Source organism: Nyctereutes procyonoides, unplaced genomic scaffold (assembly GCF_905146905.1).
Source record: "Nyctereutes procyonoides isolate TBG_1078 unplaced genomic scaffold, NYPRO_anot_genome, whole genome shotgun sequence".
In the NCBI taxonomy this organism is placed as follows: domain Eukaryota; kingdom Metazoa; phylum Chordata; class Mammalia; order Carnivora; family Canidae; genus Nyctereutes; species Nyctereutes procyonoides.
The window spans coordinates 21,858,610-21,877,494 of NW_026575136.1; the positions used below are offsets into that span (position 1 = coordinate 21,858,610).

General features: G+C 40.9%; 1 protein-coding gene across 2 annotated transcripts; it reads right to left on the reverse strand.

Annotated features, from left to right (window-relative positions):
- Window positions 1-772: 772 nt before the first annotated feature.
- On the reverse strand, window positions 773-18,671 carry LOC129495580 (asparagine--tRNA ligase, cytoplasmic). 2 transcript variants are annotated; one of them, XM_055303227.1, is made up of 15 exons: window positions 18,471-18,671; window positions 16,671-16,750; window positions 14,848-14,913; window positions 14,657-14,749; window positions 14,480-14,569; window positions 13,099-13,177; window positions 12,167-12,237; window positions 8,911-8,997; window positions 7,532-7,753; window positions 7,219-7,418; window positions 6,660-6,795; window positions 5,611-5,724; window positions 3,395-3,526; window positions 2,948-3,079; window positions 773-1,842 (listed from the first exon to the last, which is right to left on the reverse strand). In XM_055303227.1, the coding sequence occupies exons 1-15, from the start codon at window positions 18,511-18,513 to the stop codon at window positions 1,711-1,713; spliced, it is 1,677 nt and encodes a 558-aa protein (XP_055159202.1). In that variant the 5' UTR covers window positions 18,514-18,671; the 3' UTR covers window positions 773-1,710. The 2 variants fall into 2 exon arrangements, with proteins under 2 accessions (XP_055159202.1, XP_055159201.1); XM_055303226.1 differs by having other exon boundaries at window positions 16,671-16,753.
- Window positions 18,672-18,885: the final 214 nt, after the last annotated feature.

Sequence of the window (18,885 nt, forward strand, 5' to 3'; positions counted from 1 at the left end):
ATCTGTGGCTGGACACACGCAGGGCCACAGGACAGGGCTGTGACCAGCAACTACACAGTCAAGGGGGAAAGACATTCCCAGCATCATGTCACCACCACCCAGATGCTCTCATCCCCACCTAATTCCACAGCTCTCCCTCCATATTTACAACTTTTGATTCATTTACACAATTAAAATTTTGGCTAATTGAGTCTCATCTCTTCCTTAAATTCTGATCACACGAACTGGCTAGAGGAATCCAATTAGAGCTCATTCACAGTATTACAAGTTTTTTGTTTTTTAGATTTTATTTATTTGTGAGAGACAGAGAAAGAGGCAGAGACACAGGCAGAGGGAGAAGCAGGCTTCCCACAGGGAGCCCGATGTGGGACTCAATCCTGGGACCCCGGGATCACGCCCTGAGCCAAAGGCAGATGCTCAACCACTGAGCCACCCACACGTCCCCTTACAAGTAACTTTATTTAAAGATACAGACCAAATATGCTATAAATGCCCCATTTCCATTGGTCATTTCACTTAATTGAAAAATAGGATATAATTTAATGTGTCCAAAAATCACATAAAAGGTTACAAGATGTGACTAGAACCCACACCTAATTTTAAAAAAATTATTCCTTTCCATTACCATGTGTTTTTAGTAATACCTGCTAAATTCAGTAATATCTAACTTTGCATATTACATCATGAAAAAGGAAAAGATTTAAAAACTGCAAAACGCATGAACCAACGTAACACTGAGATGTTCAGCTTTAGAAAAATTAAAGCCAGCAAATAGTTTTCATGTGTGTCCATTTATTGATTGCTGGGAATACAGCCTATTGAGAACACATGACATGCATTTGGGGAGAGAAATGTACCAAATCTGAAATGAAGCCATTCCTGCTAGGAGTTAATATGGTAGCACAGATTAGATCTAGAGTCACAGTGTGGGGAGACTCAAACGGCCACATACAGTTGTCATTAAGATTCCAGCTGCAAATTCTTTTGGAACTTATTTATTCTTAATTACTTAGACACTATCAGGAAAGCAAGAAGATCACTCCGCCTCTTTAACTAAAGCAAGGAACAACAAAAAGAATTTGCTGTTATTTCAAATTGTTTAACACAAAATTCTCATTTTTTACAGCTTCCTCCACATCAATTTGTATGTTTTAGAACTATAAGCAGCTCTACAGATTAGAAAAGATTAATAACCAATGCAAAACTGTCTTTGATTCCAGTATCAATGAATTATAGTGTTCTAATATCAGCAGATGTTTACACATTATCAATTTTTCCTCAAGATCTTTGTTCTAACTCACTCATACAACAAAATCATATAAAGAATTCCAGTTACACTTAACAGGACGGAAAGATTAAGTTACTGGAATGTCTTAAGCCATAATTAAAATCTGTTTAATTATATATGAGGCAAAAATTAAATCCCATAATTGGATGAAAGGATGATATGGACTTACAACTGTAGTGTAACATGGCAAGTACATATTTCCCCCAAGCTTTGTGATGGATAGTGTTTCTTAAAATGAGAACACCGATGTCATCTGATAGTCACATGATTTTGACTGCTTTTTGTGGGAAAAAAAGAGATGGATATACATACAGCAGTGGAATAAAAAAGGGAAGATTTTGGCTTTCGTTTTTTGTTTCTTAAGAGGCAGTCTGTTCCTTTCATAAACTATCTTCTTCCCTTAATGCTTCTGGAGGAATCAGTTATGGCTTGCAACGCTGGACAAATCTTGGGTATAAGCATACGTCCCGGATGTGATACCTATTCAGAATCCAGGTCAAGAATCGTTCCAAGCCCAAGCCATATCCTCCATGAGGACATGTGCCATATTTTCTCTGTTTAAAAAAAAAAAAAAGAGAAAGAAGAATAGATGTTTAAAATTTTGTCTAAAATATTTAAAATTTTCTACTGTGAAATGAGTTAGTTTATTGTGGTTAAGAACTCAACCCTTAATCTATATGTTTTCAGGGGCACCTGGGTGCCTCAGTAGGCTAAATGTCTGCCTTAGGCTCACATCATAATCCCAGGGTCCTGGGATCCAGCCCCATGTCAGGCTCCCTGCCCAGCAGGGAGTCTGCTTTTCGCTCTGCACCAGCCCCCCTCAACGACTCATTCTCTTTCTCTCTCTTTCTTGCTCTCGTCCTGACTGAAATAAAAAAATATTTTTTTAAAGAAATCTATTATGTGGGGTGTCTGGGTGGCTCAGTTGGTTGAGTGTCTGCCTTCAGCTCAGGTTGTAATTCTCAGGTCCTGAGATTGGCCCCTCAGCAGGCTCTCTGCTCAGCCAGGGGCCTGCTTCTCCCTCTACCTGTCCCCCTGCTCGTGCTAGCAAATAAATAAATAAAAATCTTGAAAAAAAAAATCGATATGCTTTCATGGACCACATATGTTGAAATGATTTTATATGAAAAATAAACCAGGGAATAGGTGTCACCCTGGAATGAAGTCAATGTCTCTATCAGAGGAAAATGCAAAATAGCACTAGATATTGGTAAGATCTAATAATTTTTTTTTAAAGATTTTACTTATTTATTCATGAGTGACACAGAGAGGGGCAGAGACACACGCAGAGGGAAAAGCAGACTCCCTGTGGGGAGCCTGATGCGGGACTTGATCCCAGGACCCCAGGATCAGGACCTGAGCCAAAGGCAGATGCTCAATCCCTGAGCCACCCAGGCATCCCTTAACAGCAAATTTTTAAAAACTCAGTAGCATTGAGCAACACCAGCAGCTAAGTACTTTTCAAATGAAGTTAACATGTTATTAAGATAAAGACAAAACCAGCAATAGTCACATGCCACATTATAACCATGAAACTGAATATACAGCTCATTCAAACTCCAAAGTCCCGCACTGAATTCTCTCTTTTAAAAATTCTAATTTATACAGATTATAATGAAAACATTTTAAAGAGTGTTAAAAAAACAAAACAATTTTTACCTGATCTGTGTACCAGTAATAGGGAGTGGGGTCAATTCCTTCCCTTTTATAACCTGCCAGTATTTCCTCACTATCCCAGATACGCATTGATCCTCCCACAATCTCACCAACATTGGGCATCAACACGTCAACCTTTAAAAACAAGTAAATAAAATGCAGTTACTACCAGGCTACCAGGCATGGCACAGCCCTAGTTTCAAGGAAAATCACAATTAAACTCTTAGCTAAAGGAGCACTATGGTTGGTTATATAATATTCAAATATTCAAATCTTGTTATTTAACAGAGTATTAAAGTAAGTCCAATCAAAAGACAAAAGCCACTTCTTTAAATACTGCTGTTCTAGATGTATAATGAAATAGTTGCTGTGAGCTTTATCTTACTCCACTGGCAGCCCCCACCCCCTTTGAAAGCAAAATTACTGATACTATTTGAATCACAAACTGACAGATTCTGTAAGGCGGGAATCCTCGGGACATCGCTGCATATAGAAGGACTTGATCTCTACAGGAAATCGACAGAGCAAGATGGGCTCATTAATGGAGTCCGTCATCAGTCTCTCAGGAGCTTCTGGGATGTCCTGAGGTTAAACAAGACTTCATTAACATTTACAACTGGAAGGCAACAAGACAGAAGCAGCTCTCACCCCTAGCAGCCCCTCATCTTATTAATGTAACAAAGCAGAGAATACACACCCATCCACAACCCATACATATGGGTGGAAGTAACAATTTCTTCCAAAAACAATAAAGATATTTTTAAAACTCACAAGCAGTTATTAATTAAACCAAGGGCAAAAAGATCTACTTCCTTCTACAGTAGATCTCAGGGCCGTGCTGCTGAAGGAATGAAACCCCCTCCCCCCCAAAAAACCACTCAAGCCATTAGCACCAGGGCTAGATACTGCGTAGCTATTTTTTTTCAGTGGCCAGTTTTATCTAGCTCTGAAGCAAGCATGGTCCACTTGGTCCCATAAGGCATAAGATAATCAGTGAATGCTCCAGAACATCACTGATCTATGCACAGAATATGTTATTAATAACGCCAATCTTTAAACTCTCCTGTTATCTGTACTTCTTTCTTGTTAGAGTAAATCTATATGGCTTCAATGATAGTAAGACAGATTCATAAGACAAATAACCAGTGTGCAATTTGTTAAGTGTAACTACCCCTGGAATACTTAGCTAAGAAATGTTAGATGATGATGAACCAAGTTATTCTGCTTCTCTCTCAAAACATCCTTCAGTAAACCACACATACATTCAACTAAAAACTGAAAATGTTGTCCCAGTACAAACTGATTGAGAGAAGTTGACAAGACTCATTGATTTGTTTAATCGAGGAACCAAAATAGAGCTTAGCAATCATGTGGCACAGCTGTCATCAAGCCCCAGTCCCCAGAGGACTGTGCTCTCTCAAGCAAAGGAAGGAAATGGGAGATGAACGGGATAGTTCTAGTCTCTTAGCTTTTATCTGCTTCACCTACTAGAGTAAGATCTAACTGGCAGAAAAAGTCTTACCACACATTCCAAAAAGTCAGAAGACCATTTATCTACTCTGGTATTCACACGTGCATGCAATGACATCAGCACACAGTGTATGTGGACCTGCATCCAGGGCTTCCTGAATGGTGGACCCTGCTAAGAATTTATTTAGCTTTGGGTCCTCACAACTTTGCAAAGCCGACGTTACCTCCAAGGTGGAGATAAGGAAGCAGAAGGAGGGGTCACTGGCCTTCCATTATTCAGCAGTAAGGACACAGGTGGGAGCTAAGCTGCCCGGGGGGGCTTCTTACTCTGAAGATTGTGCTCCTTCTGCTCCATCACACTACTTTGCCAAATTTTAGGTAATGACAATTCTTAAATTTTTAATACAAAATTGTGTTATTTTACACCACCAAATGAATTTATGAGATGGTCAGAATAATTTATATAGGCCTAATATACTGTTTGTTCTCTCTGTAAATTCCTTCTAGAAATAAAAACTATAGTTAGCAGCAGTTGCTCCTATTTTACCTATAAAATGGATTTGCAAATACTATGTAAGAAATGGTTAATGCACAGAGAAGAGGGCTTGAAAGTGCTAACAACCCACACTTCCAGATATATCTGCTCACTGTATCTGGGACACGAGACCACCTTCCCCAGCAAGGTCTTCTCTCTAAGTTTTGCATTTTAACCAATAGCTATTTTATTCTTTGACTCTTCTCCATGTGAAGGAGTTTTAATACACTCCTTTGGGGGGAAGCATCCTTTTTGAAAGAACCAGGTATTTTCTGCAGACCAATAAAATGAATATATACACATCAACATTCTGCATAGAATTTTCAAATGTACAGCTTTCTGAAGCATCCTGCCAGCCTAGAGAATTGCCACTAGAGTAAGTCAAGAGCATGGATTGATCGTGGAAGAAGAAAGAGGTAAAAGACGAGCTGTGAAGGCTAACACAGAGCTAATATTTACCGAACACTACAGAAACGTACTGTTCTGAGGCTGACTACATCTATTGACTCAGTGAATCCTCAGACAACCCCAAGGAGGAGGTTCTGATGTAACCATTTATTTGACAATAAGCAGCTTCCTCCCACATTACTAGTTCATTAACCAAAGTAGCAACCCACTTAATAAGCGCAATGCTACCCTGGAAACAACAAGCAATGCATACCTCTCCAAATTCATAGAAGGTTCCATCTTCTTTCTTTATATTGTGTTCTTTCAGCCACACAATAGCATCTGAATAGTTCATCCGCTTAAAAGGTCGTTTGGGAGGCTTGAAGTTCTACAATAGAAAGAAAAAAATGTATATAAAGAAACTGTAACACTAAAATTTCCATTTTAAGGAAAACTATTCGTCATTACTATAAAATGTTATTTCAAAAAAAAATAAATAAAATGTTATTTCAGTCTAGAACACAAACAGGACATTCCTAAAAATGGAAAGTATACATGACCTCTTCCTATGTAAATTAAAATATAAAACTATTGGCAATGACTGGTGTCAAATTTTTACTCTTAAAAATGAGTGAAGGTGGTCAAAAGATACAAACTTCCAGTTATAAAATCAGTCAGTCGTAAGGAATATAATGTGCAGCAAGGTGACTACAGCTAACAATACTCTATTTAAGAATTTGAAAGCTGCTAAGATGGTAGATCTTAGGAGGTTATTTAAGAAAGAATAAATATATCAATGTCGGGCAATGGATTTTTTTTTTTTTTTTTTTTTTAGTATATGTGCTGCTGAAGCAAGCACGGATTTTTTTTTTTTTAAAGATTTTATTTATTTATTCATAAGAGACAGAGAGAGGCAGAGACACAGGCAGAGGGAGAAGCAGGCTCCCTGCAGGAGCCCGATGTGGGACTCAATCCCAGGACCCCAGGATCACGCCCTGAGCCAAAGGCAGATGGTCAACTGCTGAGCCACCCAGGCGTCCCTAGTAATGGATGTTAACTAGACTTATTATGATAATCATCTCATAATATATACAATCATCAAATCATTATGCTGTATACCTGAAACATACTACTATATATCAATTTTATTTAAAAAATAAAAATGTGTATGTACACACATACATACATATATATGCACATATATATATTAGTTCCTTATTTCAAAACTTGTCAAGCTATTAAATCTACAAAAATTGAGGGTGAGGACATCATTTCCTTCCAAAAAAATCATGATTTTGCATTTCCATAAAACAGTACACCTACCGGGTTGAGGTCACGCACTATGCTTCCTGCAGGTGATTTCAAGACTCTATCCACCACATCACAAACCAAGTCCTCCAATCGGTTCAGAAGCTCCTCAAAGGTCAGGAAAGGACACTCTGCTTCCACATGAGTGTATCTGAAGAACAGGACACTAGCTGGGAGGCACTCTTCTTTTCCACCAAGTTTCTCTCAAGCAAGGATTTTAACATTGTGAAACTGCCCAGAAATGTAAAATTGCAGCGCCGCCAACCAACTCCCAAGTCAGCAAATTAGTTTTACAGCCCCTACCTTTCCCTCTTGAATAGTGATTTCTTGTTTATTCCTTAACACATGAAGGATCAAGGCAAGTGAAAGAAGAGACCATTACTCCCTAGGAAGCAAGACTTCATACACGGCCTCCATTAATTTGTTCAACTGCCCTCTACATGCCTTCTTAGTATACCAAGTTGTTTTTTTTTTTTTAATGTAGTCATCATCTGTCTACATAAAGATTGCTTCTCTAAGCATATTTTCTTAAAAAATATTTTTTTTTAATAAAAATAAGAAGACAATTCCATACTCAGCCAGGTGCCTTCGTGTTCTAGATTGTTCTGCCCTGTATGACTGTGCGATACAAAACACATCTCCCAGAGCTGGAATGCAGGTCTCCAGGTACAGCTGCGAGGACTGAGTCAAAAATGCCTCTTCCCCAAAATAGTCAAGCTTGAAGAGTGTAGCACCTCCTTCTACTTGTGTTTGCACTAACGTTGGAGGAGTAACCTGTTCAAATGCAGAGGAGGAGTAAACAAAGGCCAATTGTGAGGGCCACTATTCCAGTTTAAAAATGCCAGAAGGTATCAACTGTTTGCAGATGATGACAGATACACACTTACTTCATAGTACCCCCTATCAAAGAAGTGATCTCTAAAGCACCGGGTGACCACAGAACGTGCTTTCAGGATCTTGGACATGTTTTCTCCCCGGATCATCATGTGTCGGTTGTTGAGCTGGACATCCACGTCGGACTCCTCGTTAATCAAGTTATCAGCTCCTCCAGCAGGGGCGAGCCCAATCAGTTCCCAGAAGTCACAGCTCAGCTCATGGCCCCCGGGGGCCTACATTTTACAAGGGGGGAGAAGGCAGCAGGGAGAAAGGAGGAGACAAAAAAACTAACATTACTGGGGATTCTAATTTATGTCAAACTTGTTGGGAAGTTATTTTTAGACTTCACCATTATTAGCCTACCCTTCGAAACACTAAGCCCCAAAAATCCGATTTGGTATTTAATCTTCCTTTCAGAGTAAATGCACACAAATTTTTAAACCAAAGAAAAGCACAGACTAGAAAATAAATGATAATCTCACAATTTGGAGTAACTACTAACCGCGGTTATCATTCCATGTATCTTCCTAGTCTTTGCCTGATAATTTAAAATGACATTTTATTGACACTGAAAATCCTTAAATGCAAGGTTTTACTGAAAGTTGTTTCTCTTTGGAACAGATATATGAGAGAAATTCAAATTCTCCCAGTAATTCCATTAAAGCAATTCATTTTAGAGGCTACACAGCACAGAATATACAATTATCTTGGTGCCAAACCCTGGATAGCAAGTAACAAATCGTGACAACTAAATTTTGCAAATCACATTACTTCCGTGAACTTGAATCAGATATTCACACTTAATGTAGGTTCCTTTCCATGAATTCTGGGATACCCTCCAATGTTGGTATTTCTAGTCCATTAGGAAGACTCTAAGGGCTCCCTCTGGTGGTTAATATGTCACATTTGTTTTTCTTTCCCAGCCAACAAATATAACCACAGTAATTATTTGAACAGTAATTACCAACAAGTAACTGTTGGCTAGAAAAGAAACAGCTCTCTGAATATCAGAATTATATTTACCTTTTTCTAAAAGAGACTTTCAAATTCTATTCAGAAAATTTCAGATTTAGATTACACTTCTCTCCTGAAATTTTTTGGATAGATTGTTTTACTTCAATTTACTGGCTGAAAAATGATTCATGCATTCACAGCAAAGTGGCTATACTATGGTCCATGAAGATTACTTGAGGAATTCCATAAGGTTGGAAATCTCTGAATTTGTCGTATCATATGAGTTGTACAGTGTACATTTTTTCCACTGGAAAAGGCATACTAAATTTAGCAATTATATCATATCTGTGTATTAATTTGCCAAATACCAGAAGTTTAAATAAAAACCCTGGAGAACAAAGAAACATTTACCCAGTAAGAAATTCAACCTACTTACCTGCTTGCCCTTTGGGGTCAAATTTAGAGTCCCATACACTGCAACACTGCTCTCAGTGGCTAAGACGACTCCATTGTAACACTGACACTATAAAAAGATTAAAGTTCAGATTTACTTACATTTACATTAAAAATGTATGTTCTGCTGTACAAAAAGCTAAGTGGATTACTTACATGTAAGTTCCCTGGTATAAAACTAGTAAAACAAGATAGCCATCAATTTTTTAGTATTAATAAAGAATAGCTATTTTTGTGGAAGAAGGATTCATCAACAGAAAAATATGTATGTAAACAGATATTTTACGTAAATACATATGCAAAAATTACAGTAGCCCACATCTCTTAAAAATATCTGAGCAGCTCATTTTATTTTAAAATTTAGACAGCTGGGCAGCCTGGGTGGCTCAGCGGTTTAGCACCACCTTCAACCCAGGGCCTGATCCTGGAGACCTGGGATCAAGTCCCATGTCGGGCTCCCTGCATGGAGCCTACTTCTCCGTCTGTCTGTCTGTCTGTGTCTCTCGTGAATAAATGAATAAAAATCTTTAAAAAAATAAAAATAAAATAAAATTCAGACGGTTAGGGTAGCCTGAGTGGTTCAGTGGTTTAGCGCCACCTTCATCCCAGGGGCCTGATCCTGGAGACCTGGGATAGAGTCCCACGTCGGGCTCCCTGCATGGAGCCTGCTTCTCCCTCTGCCTGTGTCTCTGCTTCTCTCTATGTCTCTCATGAATAAATAAATAAAATATTTAAAAAATAAAATAAAATTCAGACGGTTAAAAAAAAATTCAGACAGTTAAAATAATAAACCATCCACCTAGACTATGATCCTCAACACTTGCTAAAATCATTAGGATTAAAGTCATGAGTAACTTTATAATGGAGGGACCACTTATCGGCACTTTAACCGACTATCAAAAAATCATAAGAAAAAGACAAGAGTTTCTAGCAGCCATGTCCATAATAGCCAAACTGTGGAAGGAGCCTTGGTGTCCATCGAAAGATGAATGGATAAAGAAGATGTGGTTTATGTATACAATGGAATACTACTCAGCCATTAGAAACGACAAATACCCACCATTTGCTTCAACGTGGATGGAACTGGAGGGTATTATGCTGAGTGAAGTAAGTCAATTGGAGAAGAACAAACATTGTATGGTCTCATTCATTTGGGGAACATAAATAATAGTGAAAGGGAATATAGGGGAAGGGAGAAGAAATGTGTGGGAAATATCAGAAAGGGAGACAGAACATAAAGACTCCTAACTCTGGGAAACGAACTAGGGGTGGTGGAGGGGGAGGAGGGCGGGGGGTGGGGGTGAATGGGTGACGGGCACTGAGGGGGACACTTGACGGGATGAGCACTGGGTGTTATTCTGTATGTTGGTAAATTGAACACCAATAAAAATTAATTTATTAAAAAAAAAAAAAGACAAGAGAACATTATGTGGCCTTGATGTGAGGCAATGAGAAGTACATAGCTTTGCCCAGGAAGTAGCTGTGCCAAAAAAATCAAACCAAACCAAACTAAATTAAAAAACAAACAGGGATCCCTGGGTGGCGCAGCGGTTTGGCGCCTGCCTTTGGCCCAGGGCGCGATCCTGGAGACCCGGGATTGAATCCCACGTCGGGCTCCCGGTGCATGGAGCCTGCTTCTCCCTCTGCCTGTGTCTCTGCCTCTCTCTCTCTCTGTGTGACTATCATAAATAAAATAAAAAATTAAAAAAAAAAATAAAAAAAAATAAAAAACAAACAAACAAAAAAAACCCCAAACCTGAATTTGATAAGCTTATAAGAAATACAGAGGATAGAGGAACGTGTTAGATGACCCCTCAGCATGCAACCACGGAAGTAGCTATTCTTTTTTTTTTTTTTAAGATTTTATTCATCCATTCATGAGAGGCAGAGCGAGAGAGAGAGAGAGAGAGAGAGAGGCAGAGACACAGGCAGAGGGAGAAGCAGGCTCCACGCAGGGAGCCCGATGCGGGACTTGATCCTGGGTCCTCAGGATCATGCCCCGGGCTGAAGGCAGGCGCCAAACCGCTGAGCCACCCCGGGATCCCCAGGAAGTAGCTATTCTTTGTTTGTAACCTGGAATGGAGGAGTCCCAAAGGACAACCAACTAGGTTTTTTCAAACAAATTGCTATGGGGGGGAGGTGGGAGCGAGTGGAAAAAAGACATATCAGCTCAATGCCATAATGCAGATCTGGTTTGGGTTCTCATTCAAACCAAACAACTGTAAAAAGACATGATGAATAAAGCGGGAGAATCTGACTGGATACTTGGAGGAGTTGTCTTCATCTGCGGAGGGTGTGATTCACATTAGCATGGTTATATTAAAGCTATTTTTTCTTGGAGATGCATATGTAAGTATATTTATACGAGATGATATGATGTCTAGAGGGTCAAAGCAGTGAGCAGTAAAACAGAATTGGCCAGTACATCAGCTGTTACTTGTTAGGGACTTGATGTTTTTATCCCTTCAAAATCCTTCTGTTGAAATCCTATGCCCCACTGTGCCCATATGAGGAAGTGGGCCCCTGGAGAGGTGATTAGGATGAGATGAGGTGGTGGGATTAGTGCCTTTAAATAAGAGGTACGAGGGGTTGTTCCCCCTCTCTGCCCTCTGCCACGGGAATATGCTCTAGGAAGCTGGCAGTGTGCAGCCTGGAAGAGGACCCTCACCAGAACATGACCATGCGGACACCCTGCGCTCGACTTCTGGCCTGGAGAACCATGAAAGATAAACGTTCTGTTGTTTACAAGCCACCCAGTCTATGGTACTTTATTATAGCAGCTAAAACTGACTAAGACCTCACCGAACCTGCGTGATGAGCACACAAGGTTTCTTTATATTGAATAATTTGGGGATTAGGGATGACCATCTAAAATCCATGTATAACTTGAGTCTCCCACAACTTAATAGCCTAGTTAACATATATTTCATACATTATGTGTATTATACTATATTCTTAAAGTAAGCTAGAGAAAAGCAAATGTTATTAAGAAAGCCACAACAAAGACAGAATTCACTTACAGTACTGTAAAAACAATCCCCACACAAGCAGACCCATGTAGCTCAAGCCCATGTTGCTCAAGGGTCAACTTGCACCATTCCATTTTTTACGTGTTGGAAATTTTCTATAGTAACAGTTTAAAGTATATATACAGATCCTAAAGTTCCCAAAACTAACAATAAAGGAACTTACTGGGGGGGGGGGGGGACTTTCAGCTACAGGTAAGAAAAAATATTTACCAAATCATCTGACAAGACACACTGAAGATAGCCTGTACCATCCCGCAACACCAGAAACATTAAATTCTTTCCTAAAAATGAGAAAGAAAAATTTAGCCTGACTGTTCTCAAGGCACTTACAGTACTTTCTCATAATTTAATCTTGTAACAGGTAACTCCACAGTTAGATGTTAAGAGTTCAAACCTCCCTGAGTGACCCCTTCCTCTCGAGTGACCATCAGAAACATTACTACTCAGTATCTGTAGATACTTCCAAATCCTGTGTGAGCTTCATGGTCCATATGATAATGGGGAAGCAAAACCATTATTAACATGAGACGGGGGATTACATCTCATCCACCACTGAATCCTCTGCAATGCCTAGCATAGTACTGTGAGCTCAGTGGGAGACGCATAAATATTGCTGCAGAGAATCACTTTTTATTTATGCCCCATCTCTTTTTATGAAGGATGTGATAACTACTTACAATAAAATACAGGTAATAAAAAATTTAAAAAATAAAAAAATAAGAAAATAAAAAATAAAATACAGGTAATAAAAATAGTAAGAGAAAGCAAAAAGTCAGGACTGAGAGAAGCAGAATACAAACACACTAATTATAAAAGCCAACACCACTGCCATAAATAAATCAGATTTGACTCTGAACTTCCTGTAATACATCCCCTGCTTTTCATTAAATAATTAAATTCAACTAGACAAATATTTACTGGATACTTCTGATTTCTGTGGTTGTTTACAGTTAAATATTTAAATAATTTTTAAACCTGTAATAGTCATGTAAGAACAAATTTAGGATATAATCCACTATCTTCTTTTAAAAACTAGCATCCCAAACCAAAATATTCCCCAGCCAAGTAAATGTTTTTATGTCCTTCATCTAGCCCAGGAATGTTTAAAATGAGAGAGAGAAAAGAAAAGCTATACCATTTACCTTGCCTACGCAGCCTGTGGACCCAGCCAAACACCTTTACTCTTTGGCCTCTGTATTCTTCTAGTGCATGAATCTTCACCTGTGAAATTGAAATCATTGAAATGAAAACATGTGACCAATCACGTAATTTATCACATACCAACTTCTCCACTAATACTAGATGGATGGCAGTTAAGTGTTAAAAATTTACAAATGAAAAAAAAATTTACAAATGATGCAAAACTGCAGTCTTCTACAAAGGTTTACCATATTGGAGGGGTTAAAAAAACCAAACAAGTCTTCTTTCTCTTAGTGCAAAACTAATACTGAGAACCATCTGGAATTTCAGATACTGCTATATAAAAATCAATGAATAAACAAATTCATAATAGCAAAAACACGATTCTGCTCAGAGCCCTTCGGCCCTCACAGTCCCTCCCGACACCATATGGTAGAAGCTAACCAAGGCTAGCTATTGGATTGGAGGAGTAAGGACATGGGAGAGGAGTACAGGACGGGGAGGGTGAAGGCAGCCAAGACAACTTCATCACTAAGGACACAGGAAAAAGATGACAATATATCAGTAGTAAGAACTATTTGAAATCTAAGCATGGGGCACCTGGGTGGCTCAGTAGGTTAGGTGTCTGCCTTTGGCTCAGATCATGATCCTAGGGTCCTGGGATCGAGACCTGCAGTGGGCTCCCTGCTCAGCGAGGAGTCTGTTTCTCCCTCTCCTTCTGCCCCTCCTCCCCAGCTCGTGTTCTCTTTCTCTCTCAAATAAATAAAATCTTAAACAAAACAAAACAACTAAGCATGTCCACTCACAGCCCAGCATCTGTTCTAGAAAAAATACAGTGGAATCCAATTCACAGAGCCACAAAATACTTTATCTATTTTTAAAAAATCATGAAAATCATGGATTTTGACCTCTTCATTTTACGGTAAGTAAATGGACAGGTAAAGAGGGAGGACACTTAACTTTTAGGCAGGACAGGAATCACTCAACACCTCATTATTAAACTTTTTAATAAAATAAACCCCTGACGGAACTAGCCTCATGGGACGCCCGGGTGGCTCAGCAGTTGAGCGCCCGCCTTCAGCCCAGGGCCTGGTCCTGGAGTCCTGGGATCGAGTCCCACATCAGGCTTCCTGCATGGAGCCTGCTGCTCCCTCTGCCTATTTCTCTGCCACTCTCTCTGGTCTCTCATGAATAAATAAATAAAATCTTAAAAGAACCAGCCTCATAACTCTAAAATGTTATTTGTCTCTATCCCTTCTAAAAGAAAAGGCAGGGAGAACAGTGCAAAGGAGCAAGCCACACGGCACGGCCCTCAAATACAGAACTGACAGTCCAACGGGGCACGTCTGCGATATCTGGCGCAGTATGTAGTATCACACTCACACATTTTGGCTCTGGGAGACTTGGATCATTTTTAATGGTAATCTTCTTTGCTTCTTCCAGGTTCTTTTCTCTTCGCAAATTATCTTCTGCCTAATTTTAACAATAAAGCAATGTGTTAACGTGGTTTCTAGTATTCTATCTTAAAAAACATTCCACAATGGCAAAGTTATTGCTCACCTCTTTCTTTTCCCGGGATTCACTCTTCATTTGTTCCCTATGCCACATTTTTTTTATGTTCTTCATCTGTGATTTAGAAATAACATCCCACCTCTAGAGAAAAAACAGGTGTTTAATTTTTTTCAAGAAACTATGTTCTGATGAAAATTTATTTACAAAATATAATTCTGTAGAGTTTTGACTCATCCTACCTCATTTTCTTTCTGGGAATCTATATAAATGGTGGGAAATGGTTCTTTTCCCACTGTCATCAAAGCCTTGGGTAGGAAGAGAGAAACAGAAAATTTAACATTGTACAGTATTTGAAATCAAAAGAACATCCCAATTATGAGGGAACTTTAACCACCTAGAACATAATCAAAAGGCAAGAAGAAAAACATACTGACCCCAAGAGCCAAAAGTGGATGTTGAAAAAATGACTGGTTGGACATACTAAGAATATTTTGCTTAAAGTAAAAGCCCTCAGGTCTTTTCACAAACAATTCTAGCAAGTGCAGCTACACAATACAGTTGATCCCTGAACATGGGTTTAAACTGCGTGGGTCCACTTATACACAGATTTTTTTTCCCCATGGATATATTACAGTGCTATAAAGGTTATTTTCTCTTTCTTATAATTTTTAACATTCGCTGTTTTCTAATTAACTTTTTTGTAAAAATATAGCATAGAATACATACAACATTCAGAATATGTGTTGACTGCTTATGTTACTGGTATGTTATTAGGAAGTCAGAAGCCATACACAGATTTTTGACTTTGCAGGGGTCAGCGCCTCTAATCCTGTGTTGTTCAAGGGCCAACTGTATACAGTTTCCCAAGACAAGCACTAGAAGCAATAGATGTTAAATGACTGTGGGAACAGTAGAAGCCAATTACAGATCTCATCTAAATGGTTAATCTTCACTATGAAATCAGGGAAGTTGTTTCTGAAACTCTTTCAGAAACAAAAATAATGGTTAAGAACATAAAAGGCTAAGCATCATTTAATTTGAAAAATTCCTGTATCTAGAATACCTCTCTTCCTAAATCAGAGAACATGGCAGGTACTGCTGTGCCACATATACCACACAGTTTGCATTACTTGATTAAGTCAGCCGAGAACCCTAACAGTTGTAGGATCTGAAGCTTACAGAAACTAAAGGTCTAGTTTCTGGACCTGGAAAATACCTTTCACTTGTTTTAACACTAATGCCAATTCAATGATCACTGCAGAGGAGGGAACCTGGATCTTTTAAACACATCTAAGAGAGTTCTTCTTTTTAATAATTAGGCTTTGGACAGATGTTTATAAATCATTAGGAATTTGCTCCTGACACACTCTATTGATCTCTCCTTTTTTATCACTGAAATTTAAAGTTTCAAGCCAAACTGTAATTCCCTAAGTCAGAATGGCACACCTTTACTAATAGTGACATTCTGCAAACATTCACCTACCACTGCTATCAGTTCTCAACTGGAAATGAGAGGAAGATTTCCTTCTAAAAATTAAAAGGGAAGACCCAGCTTCCCCTAGTCCCACTAAGTTCATGACCAAATTTCTTCTAAACGGACTCCTAAGGGGCCTCTTAGTGAATTTAGCACTGGAATCCAGATGTGATCCTGAGCCTTGACCTGAGCCTTGAGACTCAATGACCTAATTTGGATCAGTGCAGTAAGAATGGACCCATTTCCCAGAGCAGACACTTGTAACTTGTGAGCCCGGAGCTTAAACACAGAATGCTAATTTACTAATATACTATTGTTTCTCAGGATCTAAAATTCTCAAGTGAGTTTAGCCTATCGACTCTCAGCATAGTAAGAAAGGAAATATGACACCTTTTAAAAGTGCTCGAATTTAAGTTTAGACTTGTTCATCCAATACTCTTAAAGCTACATAGCTATATACGTTCCTCATTTTTGCTTTCCTGAAAATACTCTTCAAAATCTAGTCCTTGAAATAAAGTTACTGACAAGCCAAATAATAATAGACACGAGTCACTAACACATGTAATCATTCTCCTAATGAGACACTACCTTTAGGCCTGTTTTAAAAGGCTTCTCCTTGGTTCCATCACCTGTAGCATCATTTCCCTCTCGATCCGAGACATACAGCTCTGCTGTTTTACAAAAGGAGAATAAGTTACTCGTTTGGACAGTAATTATTAGTCACTTCACACTGCAACTACTTCATTCACTCTTTATCTTTTATTTTTCTTTTAAAGGTTTTATTTATTTATTCATGAGAGACACGGAGAGAGAGGCAGAGACACAGGCAGAGGGAGAAGCAGGCTCCCTGTGGGGAGCCCGACATGGGACTCGATCCCAGGTCTCCAGGATCGCGCCCTGGGCCAAAGGCAGGTGCTAAACCACTGAGCCACCCAGGGATCCCCAACTCTTTATCTTTGTGAATAGAACACACATCTGATTAGTAAAAATGACCACAGTACAAAAGAAATCATATCATAATTACTTTCCCAACCTCTATTTTAGTGGCATCTATCGAGCGACATGTATCACATAAAAATACTGTAGTTACAAACTCAGCTTTTCAAGATAACCTTGATTTTAATTTGTGATACTGCTTGTATATCTATCTGCTTGATAAAGGCTCTGAAGTTGGCCAGACCAGACTGCAATCTTGGATGTCGTTGTACCTTAAAAGCCAGGCTGACCCTAGGGAATTCACTTAACCTGTCTAAGTTACTGTACAAAATGAGTGGGGGAGGGAAAAAACTATACCCGTCTTGAAGGGTGGTACTGAGGGCGAGATAAAATAACACATACAAACTAGATATCCCAGTGAGAGTGCGCTGATGCCAAATAAACATCAGCTCTTTCTGATCTCTACTTTTTTTTTTAAAAAAAAGATATTATTTATTTATTCATGAGACACACACACAGAGAGAGAGAGAGAGAGAGAGAGAGAGAGAGAGAGAGAGAGAGAGAGGCAGAGACACAGGCAGAGGGAGAAGCAGGCTCCACGCAGGAGCCCAACGCGGAACTCGATCCCGGGACCGAGGTCAGCCCTGGGCCGACGGCAGGCGCTCAACTGCTGAGCCACCTGCAAACATTCTGCAGACATTCACCAACCATTGAAGGTAGGTCAAGGGGTTCCCTTCATTTCCTTTAAAGATCAGAAGGAAGGGCAGCCCGGGTGGCTCAGCGGTTGAGCACCTGCCTTCAGCCCAGGGCGTGACCCCGGAGACCCAGGATGGAGTCCCACGTCGGGCTCCCTGCATGGAGCCTGCTTCTCCCTCTGCCTGTGTCTCTGCCTCTCTCTCTCTCTCTGTGCATCTCATGAATAAATAAATAAAATCTTTAAAAAATAAAAATTAAGAAAAATAAGGGAAACGAAGCTCTGGGCCTGGCAAACCGCAGAAGGCCTCGCGCCTAGTGTGAACAGTGACATCAATCTGGGGCCCCTTCTCCCTTTCCCGCCGCAGCAGGCGGCCTCCCCGGAAGCCTCCGTGGACACGAGCATGTGTGGGAGCGGGTCCTCCGCGGACGGCCGCTCGGAAGAGGTGACGTGTCTGGGGGACACTCTGACGTCACGTCGCGGCGGGCGCGGCCGGCAGCCCGGGCGGGGGACGGGGACCCGGCGGCGGCGCACAGCGAGGGGCCCCCCTCCCCTCCCCCCTCCCCCCGCCAATGTTTCCCCGTAACCAGCGAGGGGCCCCTCGCCTCTCTTCCCCCCCTCCCCTGCCCCTCCCCCCGCCAATGTTTCCCCATAACCAGCGCGGGACCCCCCCTCCCCGGGGGCCAGGCGGCCGGCCGCAGCTCGGCTCCCGCCCCGCGTCGCGCCCCCACAGCCCGGGGTCCCCGAGCCTCGCTCACCGAGTACCATCCCCGCGGTAGGCCCGGTCGCCTCCAAGGACATCGTCCGCGACACTCTGCCGCCTTGTCACCGCAACGTGCACCAGCGGCTTCCTCGACTAGGACGTTGCATCAGAACGTCATGCATCGGTCGCCCCAGTGAGTCGCCCGAGCGCCGCCGCGCCATTGGTCACAAGAGGACGCGACAGGCGGGCAGGCGTCGCCGGTGCCGCCATCTTTGCGCCGGGCAGAGGCAACTTCCGGGTCCGGCGCCCCGCCCCCCCCGCCCCCCCCCCCCGCCCCCCGGGCTCCCCGGCCGCCTACGCCGGCAGGGGCTGCGCGCTGCTCTGCGCTCCCTGCTGAAAGCGTCCGGTTCCGCCCCAGCTGTCGGTGCCCTGGCGCCTTTTTGGAAACGAGATGAAAAATTTCCTTCCAG